General features: G+C 35.9%; 1 protein-coding gene across 3 annotated transcripts in view; it reads left to right on the forward strand.

Annotated features, from left to right (window-relative positions):
- Window positions 1–13,338, forward strand: part of LOC109533969 (insulin gene enhancer protein ISL-1) — a 65,650-nt gene that overhangs the window by 44,765 nt on the left and 7,547 nt on the right. For all 3 annotated transcript variants that reach the window (XM_048667514.1, XM_048667516.1, XM_048667515.1), the window contains 2 exons: window positions 18–343; window positions 7,678–7,985. In XM_048667514.1, the coding sequence (XP_048523471.1) occupies window positions 18–343; window positions 7,678–7,985 (634 nt within the window). The remainder of the gene's footprint in view (window positions 1–17; window positions 344–7,677; window positions 7,986–13,338) is intronic.

Raw genomic sequence — 13,338 nt, forward strand, 5'->3', positions numbered from 1 at the left:
TCTACTTTCTTTTGCAGATTATTCGGCACGAAATGCGACAAATGTGGCAGCTCATTTAGCAAAACCGATTTTGTGATGCGGGCCAAAAGTAAAATCTACCACATTGAGTGTTTCCGATGCTGCCAGTGTGCGAGACAGCTGGTACCCGGAGATGAGTTTGCTTTGAGGGATGGAGGAGCGCTTTACTGCAAGGAGGACCATGACGTAATTGAGGGTCAGAAAGGTGGAGGAGGAGCCTCGGGGCCGACCACACCACATCCAGGGCCGACGGAGAGTAACAACAATACAAGTCTGAGCAATAACAATCACAATAGTAATTCAACGGAGTTGGGATGTATGAGTGGTAAGTACCTACTGAGCGATTGAATTATTAATGTGAGTACAAGGGTGGACCCAGATAATCCATACGGGGATGATTCGCATCGTCCATTAGCGTCGGAATTAGGCAACGATTAGCAGGGCGTGAAGCGATGGCCAGTCGGGATTAAACCGTGGCAGGAAGGCGCTTTGTGCATTTTATATCAAAGACCCAAACCGAAAACAGTAGCAGCAATTGTTTCGAGTTTTGGGTGTGGGTAATCGGGCGCATGTCATGCCATTTATTAGTCCATTATTATTCCTCAGAAGTCCCGGATTTAACGGTAGATCCTTTAAGGCGGCGACAATGTATTCGTTTGCCAAGTGTCGCCACCTGCTCGCCCAAGATAGTTTGCGATCATCTAATCAAATAATACCTGAAGGACGAACGAATGGGAAAAATAACCGACAAAAACGCAACCTTTGAAGTTAAGCCCTGCTACGAGTAAATATTTGATTTGGTAAAACGACCGGCTTCGACGTGGTTTTAAACCAAATAAAGACACAGTAAATAGCGATCGCCGGCCTCTTGGCTGCTTTCTTCGATGTTCGGCTTGGACGAGATCAAACACTTCAACTATTTAGGTTAGACGACCCACCAACCATGAACGTAGCTTTAGGGTAGCTAACTTGTTTTACCAGTCCCAATTTACACCGTTTGTTCCTTGCATTAGATCTTTATACAGGTTTCAAAATAAAAAGTTTGGGAGGTTACTTAAAAAATGCCGGAAAGTCCAAGCAATTCAAATTAGCTACTTGAGGGCAAGCGGATTGAGTAGTAGATGAGTTTTATATGGATGGGGAGAATTCATTTTATCAAGAGTTTTTGGTTGGATGTTTTGCCTCAAACAATTTGCCTTGAGCAACTTTTGTACTCAAGGTGAAGTCGAGCATTTTTCGTCTCAAGTGTCTTCAAAAGGCACTTGTGTAAAATTCAAGTCGCTAACTGCACAGGTTGGACGGTTTGCAATTTTTAAATAAAACAGAGTTGAAAGAAAACATCAGTTTGAGACCGATATTTACAACGCTGGGAAAAATCAGGATTCTGGAGTATTTTTACGAAACCTGCAGCAAATTTATAATCAAGTGTCTTCTAATGATCATCAAATTTTCAAGTCTCTGCTTACTGCAGTATGGAAGATTTGAATTTTTGAATTGGTTAAAGCATTTATTTTGAGTCCGATATTTACTTAACTCCAAAGAGCGGGATTTTGGGCAATTTTTGTCAAGCAGCCAGCATCTTTATAATTAAACTTCTTCGTCTTCTAACAATGTTGAAAATTTCGAGTCTCTACTTGCTTTAGGTGCAAGCAGTAGTACCTAAGTAGTAGTAAGGTTTAAGCGCGCAGTTGGTAGAATTTTAGAAATATTTTAAGACCGATATGAACAATGCGGGCAAAATTAGGGATTCTGGATGATTGCTATGAAACTTTCAACGTGTTTGAGTTGAAGAAGAAATAACGCACTTGCGTGAAATGATTGAAGTCGATATTTACTCAGCTGGCAAAACTCGGGATTCTAAATATTTCAACGTTGGACATGATATTTACTAAGTTGGCGAAACGGAGGATTCTGTGCGATCTTACCCATGTTAGCTTTAGCTTGGATTGGATTTAAATTTTTGAATGAAAGAGGGCAGTTTGGTAAAATAATGAATTGCTGATGTTTACTTACCTGGGAAAAATCAGGATTTCGAGGACATTTTTACCAAGTTGAACCTTTATAATTAAATGTCTTCTAAGGATGGTGAAAATGTCAAGCTTCTGCTTGCTTTAGTTCGCAAGATGCCAGTTTTTGAGGATTCGGCCCAGTTGGTAAAAATTTATATTTTGAAACCGATGTGTACAATGTTGGTAAAATTCGGGATTTCGAGTGATTTTTATGAAACTCTTAGCATCTTTAGAGTCACGGATCTTCTAAAGATCGTCAGATTTTTCAGTACCGCTACCTACTTTACTTTGAAAGATGCTAATTTTTAGAACAAAGAGCGCAGTTGTGTGAATTCATCAATTTTGAGATCGATTTTTACTAGACTGGCAAAACTCAGGATTCCAGGTGATTTTCATAAAATGTTCACCGTTTTTAGAGTGAAGGTTCTTCTAAAGACAGTCAAATTTTCGAATTTTTGATGGCTTCAGTTTGGAAGATGCGAATTTTCAAGAGAGAGAGCGCAGTTAGGTAAAAGATCCACGTTTTGACCGATATTTACTAAACTGAGAAACGCAAAATTTGAGCGATTATTATAAAACTTTCAACATCGTTAGCGGAATATGCCTTCTATATATGGTGAAAGTTTCAAGTGCGTACTTGCTTCAGTTGCAACGTTGAGAATTTTTAGAGCCAAAGTTCTTCTAAAGATGGTGAACATTTCGAACTGTTACTGGCTTTAGTTTGAAATACGCGATTTTTCAAAGGCGACACAGCAGTTCGTTAAAATGTTAATTTGGAGACCGTATTATGGTGGCAAAATTCAGGATTCCCGGTGATTGTTACGAAACTTTTCGCATATTTAGAGTCAATAGCCTTTTAAAGATGAGAAAACTTTCCAGCCGCTCCTTGTTTTAGTTAGATAGTTTAGAAGAGAGCGCAGTTTGGTAAAATCATCTATTTCGAGTTCGATATTTACCAGGCTGGCAAAATTCAAAATGCTTAGTGATTTTCATAAACGCTCAGCAGATTTAGAGCCAAGGTTCATCTGAAAATTGAACTTGTCTGGCTTTAGTTGTTTTTTTATTTATTTTTTTTTTAATTTTTAAAAGAAAGCTTGCGGCTGGTGAGAACGTCAATGTTGAGACCGATTTTTAGTAAGCTGTCGGAACGCAGGATTTTCAGTGATGTTTATGAAACCTTCAACATCTATATATATATAGTAAAATGTTGTCTATAGATGGTGGAAGTTCTTAGATGAAAGAGTGCAGTTGGATAAAAGCATTCATTTTGAAACGCAGATTTTCTAAACTAGCAAAAATCAGAATTATGGACGATTTTTTAGAATCTTCCAGCACACTTATGGTTAAGTGTCTTCTACGGATGGAGAAAATTCCAAATGACTACCTGCTTTATTTTCGAAGATGCGATTTTTTTAAGGAGAGGGTGGAATTAGATAGAATATCCATATCAAGGCCGATATTTACTTAGCTGGCCAAAATCAGGATTTTGGGAGATTCTTACGAAGCTTTCAGCATGATTATATATTCAAGTACCTTCTAACGATAGTGAAAATCCCCAATTGCTACTTGCTTTAATTTGTAAGGTGCGAATATTTTAAGGAGACAGCGCAATTGTCTCGAAACGTCCATTTTGAAAGCGATATTTACTAACCTGGTGAAACTAAAGATGTATTGTGATTTTAATGAAACTCTCAGCAACTTTAGGCTCAGACTTCTTCTAAAGATGTTGAACTTTTCAAATTATTTCTGGCGTTAGTGTGGAAGATGCGATTTGGTAAAGAAGAGAGAGCAGTCAGGTAAAAACATCCTTGGTGAGACCGATATTTACTAAGCTAGCAAAAATCTGAATTCTGGGACAAATTTATGAAACTTATTTCTTCTTTATAATCGAATGTGTTCTAAAAATGGTGAGTATTTCAAGTCACTACTTGCTTGAGTTTGGAAGATGTGAATTTTTTGATAAAAGAATACAGTTTGGTAAAAAATTAATAAATACTCTGTTGAAAAAATGATAGCACAATGGCTCTTTCAAAGTCAGATAAAACACATTTTAGATGAAGAATAGAGGACGAAATTACGTTAAAGAATTTGAAGTAGCTTCCAGTCGTATGAAAATATTGAGCAAAAATGGTCAATGGTTCTAGATAGAGAAATAATCAAAAACTGAAAGGCGGTATATAAGAAATATTAAATTCATTTTAAAAAAGTGTTCCAAATGATCGTAATTATTTAATTATTGAGATTCCAGAAGTGTACAGAAAACTTGTTCAAACTGCTTTCCATATGAGCCAATATTTTGAAATTAGACATGGAGTAAGATCGTACATCTCGTTTCGTTTAAATGGGATTTTGGCAAACAGTTGCTGCAATTTGAAGCATATACGTCCAGCAGATAAATTGATACTTGATGAATAGAATAAAAGTAATTATAAGGAGAGTAAGAGTAAAGAAGAGATAAAAAAGCATTAAGCGAAGGGCGAATGACGTAGCCGGAAAATCTACTAAACAATCCAGGTCAAGATTAGCGGAAGACAATCAACAAATGTCATGCCAAACCACACAAAAATTAGACTAAGAAAACCATTGTTATAATTTAAAAATCTGACTAAATCTAACGTTTTTTTATGTAAAAATGTCTGATCAATATGTACAAGACAGTAAAAACATTGCGCCTTAAACGTTCAAGTCAAAAAAAATATTTGTCTTTTTCCTTCCATCATCGCGCTTAATCGTTAATTAAAATTCTGATGTTTCCCAAGTGCGGCAATGGTAAAAAGTAGATAATTTTACAATCGAAGACCTCACATAGAGGCCGTGATTAGTCGGGCCTTTAATGTAAATAGCCGAGACCGCAAAACAAACACGGGGAAAAGGAAACTGGACATCTAGTGTTTGCCTTTGGTGTTTGAATTGGTTATGGAATTTTTTTCAAATACTACTTAGCCGCTTTCGTTCCCGTAATATCATGGAAAATGGATTTTCATGTTTGGCCATTCACTCTAGCCGATGCACCACTGGCTCAGCGTTGGTGTGGTCCAATCGTCACAAAAGAAGTGCTAATTGTTATTTAAAAATGGCGTTTAAATGTTTGCTCGTTTCATTATGGCCAGAGTTTCTTTCTTATTTTAAGCACAAATACTATTGTTTGAATGTCCATGTTTACCAACAATATCTGTTATATGCAAGGCCTGGTCTTTGTGGAAAAAAACAGAATTTTCGTTTTTTGTATGCAGAGAAATGAACAATTTTTTATATTTTTTTATATATGATGTTCCGAAATGTTTGGAAAAGTCTCGAGTTTCAATAAGGCTTTTCAGTAGTTATCTGTTCTGATAGCGGGTTTGGGAGTGAATTCAAACTCCTTTTATTTTCTTAAAATAACGGACGTTTCGATGGTTTATTTAGCTCTTCATCAAGGCGCTTTAAAGCGATAGCGGTGTCTGATATGTTGCAACATTTTCAAATTTAGGGAAAGTTTTATGAATTTTCTCCCTAAATGAGTCTTCCTTGAAATTTTTGGTATATTGGGTGGTCAATTGCCCAAAGAAGCTCCTCAGAAAGCCAAATTAGCTCTAAAAGTGCTTTTAGCGTTTTTGTGGAGAATCGTCTGCTTTATATGCGGAGAAAAAATTTAAACTCCCAGTGGTTTTTCGGGGATTTGAAGAATATTTAAAATATGGAACACGAGTTTGAGTCATATTTTCCAACCGACACCTGATGCAAACCGCAGTAAAGGAATTGTTGATTTTTAACCGATTTTAACGAGAAAACATCGTTTTGTTTGAGGTGACCATTTGAAATAAACCGGCGCTTTTGAGGATTTTTTACGATTTTCAAAGCTAGACAGTAGCAGTTGTTTCGCAGTTTATTCTTCCCACGAGCTTCCATCAAAAAATTGTAAGCAGATACAGAGGTGTGATTTCTCCCTAATTTTATAGAAATCTCGCTTGTTATGTGGCAGAAATTTGAAATTTGTAGTAAATTTTATTCAAATTTGGGGAATTTTCATAGTCTATCTCGAATTTCCGGTTCCCAGGTACAGGCAGATTTTGCAGGCTAATTTTCAAAAATGAGTGTCAATGAAACTCGAACAGGTTGATTTTCAGCTCCTTTTAAAGAGAAAAATTAGTGCAATAAACAGCCCGAACCTTGAATATGATTCTAAATTTTCTCGTTTATTGAGTTGACTATCTGAAATAGAGTTCAAGTGAATGTTGTGGACAAATTTTGCAAAATGCCTCTGAAAAAAACTAGAAAAGCTAGAGTGTTGGCTTTTGGCTTATTTTCAAGATAAAATGATACGTAAAGATAAAGTTTGAATTACTGCGACAGATTGAATTTGTCTGAAACGTTTTTTCGATTCACGATTGTTAGCGCTAAAATCAACATTTTATTTTCCTTTCGTGTGTGATTTACCGGAAGGTTTGGTAGTATTTGGAGTTAGTTGCAGTAACAATATGTGTTTGTTCCGTTAGTGGATTAGGACAACTGGATTGATTTTTTTTACGCTCTAAATGTTCTCATTCTTTATCAGGCGTTTATCAAGGCTTAATAAGCAGGTTTGAAGGAAAGCTAGGCAGACCTAGTACTTGATCATTAGCTCATTTTAAAGCGAAAAGTGCCTTTGATTTGATGCTCAGTTGATTTTCTGAATTTAAGGAGGTTTTACGGATATTTTAACGAACTTTCAAGCCTTTTTCCTGAAATTTTCGGATTCAGTAGATTGGCAGGACATTTCTCCAAAGGACCTCCTCAAAAAGCTAAATCAGCTATCACGATTATTTTATCCCGATTTTAGAGAAAATTGTCTATTTTATTTGTGGAGGAAATTTTAGATTAATCAGTCGTTTTTGGGAATTTGCACAATCGTTTAAAGGTGATGCTCGATTTTGAGTTCTAGTTTTCTAACTTTCTAACCCACGTCATATGAAAACATGTAGAGAGGAGATTGTAAGTTTTTAAACAACTTTATCAAGGAAAAACGGTTTTGTTTCTGGTGACCATTCGAACTTATGAGCTTTTGAGGTTTCCTGGCGATTTTCCAAGCTCAAATTGAAGTTTTCAATCTAGAAGGATTCGTAAATCTATTGGTAAATTAGGTAAATGTAAAAGAGTCTTAAAAAAAAAATTATAATCTGACTTGAATTTCGAATTCTCAGTTAGAGGCCGATTTTGCAGGCTAATTTAAAAAATTCGTGCCAAAGAAACTGGAACAGCTAGACAGTTGATTTTAAGCTGGCTTTAAAGGGAAAAGTTGATTCAATAACCAGCTGCAACTTGCATTTGATGCATTTTGCCGTTTATTGAGGAATCTGTAAACATTGAGTTCATTACCTCAAAGCGAGTTCTAGTGGAGGTTGGGGACAAATTTTCCAAAATGCCTCTGAAAGAAACTAGAAAATCTACAGGCCTGTTGGTTGGCTTATGTGGAAGTGGGAATGACAAATAAACCTGAACATAAAATTCGGGTTTTTTCTTCGAAAAACGTGAATAAAGACTCGAGAAAGTAACAAATTAACAGTTCGTGTATTAAATTAAATTTCGTATTAATTGATAGCCACAATCTATTTGAGGAAGAACACACCATTTGCTAATTGAAAAAAATGTCTCTTCAGACCTACAATATTAATTGGAAACATTCCTGTTGCAGATTCGGGTTCTGAGAGTGGTTCGCACAAAGGTGGAGCATTGCGAGGAAGTAAAGGCAGTGGCGGAGTCTCAGGTGGAGGTGGAGGTGATGGTAAACCAACTAGAGTTCGGACTGTTCTCAATGAAAAACAGCTACACACTCTACGCACTTGCTATGCAGCTAACCCGCGCCCCGACGCCCTAATGAAGGAACAACTAGTGGAAATGACCGGCCTGAGTCCTCGAGTGATCCGAGTGTGGTTCCAAAACAAACGGTGCAAAGACAAGAAAAAAACCATCTTGATGAAACAGCAAATGCAACAGGAAAAGGTTGGTATTAGCGCAAAAATCCCCAATGAAAAAACGGCATGCATTAACGGAAAAGTCCCTGCTAAAGCACCTGCTGCCTGCCCCCTCATCCTTCAGCACGACTTTTACAAATCCATCAGTCACTGCTCTCTCTCCGCTCCCTAAAAGCCCCTCGAAGGTGCATTTACGCCCCGCGCCCTCCTTTCAAGTTCCCCAACGCTGGCTTTCCCCCTTTATTCATCATAATTGCGTCGCTTATCGATTGTGTGTATTCCCCAATGCCGCGCGCGCCAGTCTGTGTCTCCCCAAGTCCCCAATCCCCCAATGCACACTCTGATGCTATCCCACTTTTTCATTTTGGCTTCGATGTGGCTGGTGGAGACTCTCCTTCGTTTGCCACCTGCTCAAAATTTTCGTTACTTTTTCGTAAAATCAAACACCTATCGATTTGCTGTTTAGGTTTAATTCTTTTTTGTTTGCGTGGTCTTTATATTTTGAGTTGTTTTATAAATCTGCAATTTTTTTGGACAGTGGGAAAGTGTAATTGTATGATACGTCAAGAGAGAATTGGACAAAATGAGTTTTTAAACGGTTTTAAAAGGGCAAACATTCCCGGTTAGACCAGATGACTCAAAAGTATCGGTTGTTGCAATTATTGAATTCAGGTTTTTTGCAATCTATTTAGGAACATATACAGGGTGTCGCAATAAGGATGGTAAGGTGCTGTATATTGGAAAGTATGTGTTGTAGAGTGATCGGAAAAAAAATTTCATAACAAACTTGACGAAAAGAATTTGCTGAAAATTATTTTGAAATTTCTCAGATGACCACTAGATGGCGTAATTGCAAACGGTATTTTAAAAAGTCGATTTTATACAGAAATTGTCCCTATAAGTGAAACATCTAGTAAGTTTAGTCAAAAGCTCATAAAAAACCGTACTACTTTCCATATGAACATTTTTCCTAACGTCAAATAAAGCGTTAAGGGAGAGTCAAACCGCTTAATTCAAAGAAACATTTAACTCCAAAACGGCTTGACCGATTTCAAAGTTTTTACTATCAATTGAAAGAGCAATAAAAACTCTACATATAACAACAATCTTACTCATATTCGAAAAATTCGCTATTCGAAAAAATTTCTTTGTTTTAATTTTTTACAAAAATGTTAAATCAAATTATTTTACGCGCATTCGAAAGCAAAGAAAAAAATGAACCAAACCGCAAAAACCGCATCTCAAAATTATTTCTGGAACTGATTTAATACTTATTAATAATAACAGTTGCCTAATTCAAATAATAAAAGTAGGAATTGTCCCTATGAGTGAAACATCTAGTAAGTTTGAAAATAGTGGGAAAAATAAAGCAACATTTTTTCTTCCAAAGCCGACTTTAATTATTTGAATTAGGCAACCAACAAATTTGAATTATTTGCAAGTATTAAATCGATTCCAGAAATTATTTTAAGATGCGGTTTTTGCGGTTTAGTTCATTTTTTAGTGGGCAAACCGCCCACTCGAGATGAAAAAAAACCCTAGGAATAATTTATATGGCAATACAACGATTGCCGGGTCAGCTAGTTTCTGTATAAAATCGACTTTTTAAAATACCATTTGCAATTACGCCATCTAGTGGTCATCTGGGAAATTTCAAAATAATTTCCAGCAAATTTTTTCCTTCAAGTTTGTTATCAAATTTTTATTCCAATCACTCTACTAAACATACTTTCCAAGATACAGCCGCTTACCATCCTTATTGCGACACCCTGTATATTGGTTTCTTGTCAATTTGGTTCGATTTTTAGCAATAAATTGTCTTCCTTGCCATATAATTAAACTGTTTTTCCATCGATTCGATAATTATTTATACAGGGTGATTCATTAAGAATGCGAAATCCGGAATATGGAAATACTGTAGTATTTGGTAAGTAGATGCATTCCTTCTAGGAGGTGGTAATGAACGTAATTTTGGATATATTTCTTTCATAGACCATATTCCGAAAACTCTTAGTCTCTTTAATTAAAAAATTGAAATTTTTTATTATTGCAGAAACGCCTTAGAATATTTGAATGAAATTTTATGGACTTAACAGCAATACTTTTTTTTTCGTTTCGTCTCGTTTCGAGATGAAAATTTTTTTTCTAGCTTTGCCAGTGGCGTGGGCACAGGCACGTCTGTAGATAATTAATGTATGAGTAACTTTTCTTTACGTTTTTTTTGTAATAAAATTGATACAATTCAAGTGCACAATTTTTGTTCTTCAAATTGAACAAAACCTTGAAAAATGGAAATGCTAGAAACAACATAATAAAACATGTATTGTTGTTAAGAGCCCAGGCCTGTAAAATTTCGTTTAAATATTCCAAGCTGTGTACGCAATATTAACAAGTAAAATTTGTTTATTAAAACTTTATCACCCTGTCGATCGGAAACTAAGCGTTTTTGGAACACGGTATATTAACGAAATATATCCAAAATTACTTGCACTATCACCGCCTGCACGAAATGCATCTACTTACCAAACACCCTGTATAAGCTGTGGTATAGTATGACCCAAGCTTTTTGGCAGTGACGCAATAAATGCCGTTTGTCGTTCTTTTTCTATTATTGGTCCACCGAGCGAGACCTCAGAGACAGAGAAATTGTGAATTTTTCCAAGTTTTCACTTCAATTTACCGATACATTTTCTATTTGTGTGCGTCTTATTTTTGGGTACCGAAAATGTTTAAGCAATATTGCGTGGGCGAAAAACGGTTCATTTTGCTCATATTTTTATGACCATCGCTTAGATGATCGTGCATGAGTTCCTCATTTTTTTCTTTTATTTTTCTTCATAATTTTCTGCACAATTGAGGCAAATGAATATCGAAACTGAAGAAAGTGTTTCAGTTTCCAAACTTATTGTTGACATTCTGCAAATTTAACCTTACTTTTGCAACTGCAAATAAATTACATGCCATGTTGTCGACTGTTGTTCTAAAATGTGAGTTGCGCCAAACAATATCTACTAATTACGAATGTTTAATTTATTAACAATAGAAAATACAGAAAGTTTGAAAAACTTCTGTAAAACTGTGCTCTAACAATAATATCAAGTTGAACAAAAATAAATATTTTGAAATCAGAGGAAACAGACGATCGAGTTGGCAAACACACAATATGAAAGAAAATCTCTCGAACTAATCTCGAACATGAGTAAATTACAATATGGCGTCCCAAATAATGACGTCACTGTCAAATAGCTTGAAGGCATAAGTAGATACTAAAAAAGAACTAAATAATCTAAAAATCGAAATAATCTATAATTAAATATTTAACTCAAAAACTTTGTATCTGTTCTTGGACAAAATGTAAGTTAGATACCTACCTATACCTAAGATAAGCAAAAAATATATAGGTATACCCTTAGGAAAATAAAAAATTATCAATTTAATTGACAGAGCACAGAAAGTGATAAAATAAACACAGCCATCAATTCGTAATGAAGTGTTGTTCGCACACCCTTTTTGCCAGAAATTTTCATCGCAAATCAAGAAAACTAGGACCTAAATAAAATTAACGCTGAAATTGCGACTGGTTATAAAAAATCAATATCTCTCGAACGGCCCAGGATAAACAGACGATTAAATAACCACGTATACTTTTTTGACTGACCTTCCCAATGTTGTCTGCACACAGTTGCAGATTATAGACGCTGTCGAATATGTTTATTCGATTTTTTTAAATTATCTTCAAAATTTGTGCTCAAAAATAGTGCTATGGTTCGATAAAAAAATTATTGAAATCCCCCATTACGGAATGAGAAAATATTTGCAGTCAAAAATCAGGGAATATTTAAACTATGCGTTTAATTTGCGGCGCAGTGTAGTTATACGCACTACAAAAGGAAATTCTCGTAAAAAAGTAATGAGTTCTAAATTTCAATCAATTAAAGTCATCAAGATCCGCATTTAATTACGATTATTAGCATTAAAATTGGATATCAATGTGTCGTTTTAATTGCAGCTCATTAGCAGCAAACAGGAATTTGAAATTGTATTAGGTATAGGCAGCCATCTTCGAATCTTTTGCGTTGCATAAACAAGTCAATCCAACACAATAAATAGCAATCAAATCAATAAACCAGCCACATACCAGCCAAATAAACTACTATTTTCCCGAAAATTATTGGTGGAATGCTAAAATACACCAGAACATAAATAACAGCGGGACAATTTTTCATTGCCCTCCCCCTTCTCGTCATAAATCTCCAGGGGAGGGCTGTCATGTCGTCGCCCCACCTTCCCGGCCTATCGATCGACCAATCAGCTGGGCCGTTGACGACATCGATTGTTCCGCGCGCCGCTGGCTTCGAGCCACGATTGGTCGCATCGATCGGATTATTTAGAGATGTAGGTAGCCGGATCCCCGTACTTCGAGATGTTGTTAACAACTGTGTCTGACAAGTTTTTGATTTTTTTTGTATGCACCATGGTTGGGTTTTTGTTACCGACATGTTTTCAATGTCGGATTCAGTTGGTTAGTTGTTTGACCGGGTTTGTTATTAAAGCTGATTTGGACGATACGCGTTTTTGCTGTTGTTTTTTGTCTGAAGGTTTGTCATTTTTAATTGGGGTCGGATGCTTTGACCTTGATGACTTTTGGTCAGACTGCCACTTATGGAAGGATTTGCAAGATTAAGCCGAAACAATCGAATTTATAAAACCCCAATTAATAACAAGGGTGCAGTAGCGGCTCGTGAGCTTTGAGCATATGGGGGTTTACAAACACATTCTGCAAAAGAGAACAACATTACTTTATACACTCTGTCCAAAAGAAAGTCAGCCTAGTGCAAATAGGTACTTTTTTGGAAAAATGTTATTAACAGGCAAGGACCAGGTGAAACATGTTGCTGAAGTTTCAACTTTAAGAAAAAATTTAATTGAAACGCGGAAACACTGGAAATGGTGAAATGGGGATGCAGTCTAGGGGTTGAAAGCGATTGCTTGCATTTTGCGGAAAAACATGATCTCCTAGCGGAAAAGGTTCAATGGCAAACTTGTAGATAGGAATTAAAAAAATGTTTTCACAGAGCTCTTTTTCACAGAGCCTCAAATTAACTGTCAAAAAGGCAATCAACCTGTTTCATTTCGTGTTTACCTAAATCTATTTTTATTAAAGTTGGATCCGCAACATTTTCCAACCGGTCGTTGATGGTTTTCAATTTTTTTAAATTAAGTACAGTTGAGTCCGGATATAACGAACTTGAAAAATGAACTAAAACTGGTTCGTTATATCCAGGGTTCGCTATAAGCGAATAATAATACAAAAACACGTGGTGTATTTTATTTCGTTATTTTTACATAGAGTAGTAGAAGTTAGTAGGTATGACTAAAAA

This window comes from Dendroctonus ponderosae, unplaced genomic scaffold (assembly GCF_020466585.1).
Source record: "Dendroctonus ponderosae isolate FM_Combo_2020 unplaced genomic scaffold, Dpon_F_20191213v2 Dpon_F_20191213_6, whole genome shotgun sequence".
In the NCBI taxonomy this organism is placed as follows: domain Eukaryota; kingdom Metazoa; phylum Arthropoda; class Insecta; order Coleoptera; family Curculionidae; genus Dendroctonus; species Dendroctonus ponderosae.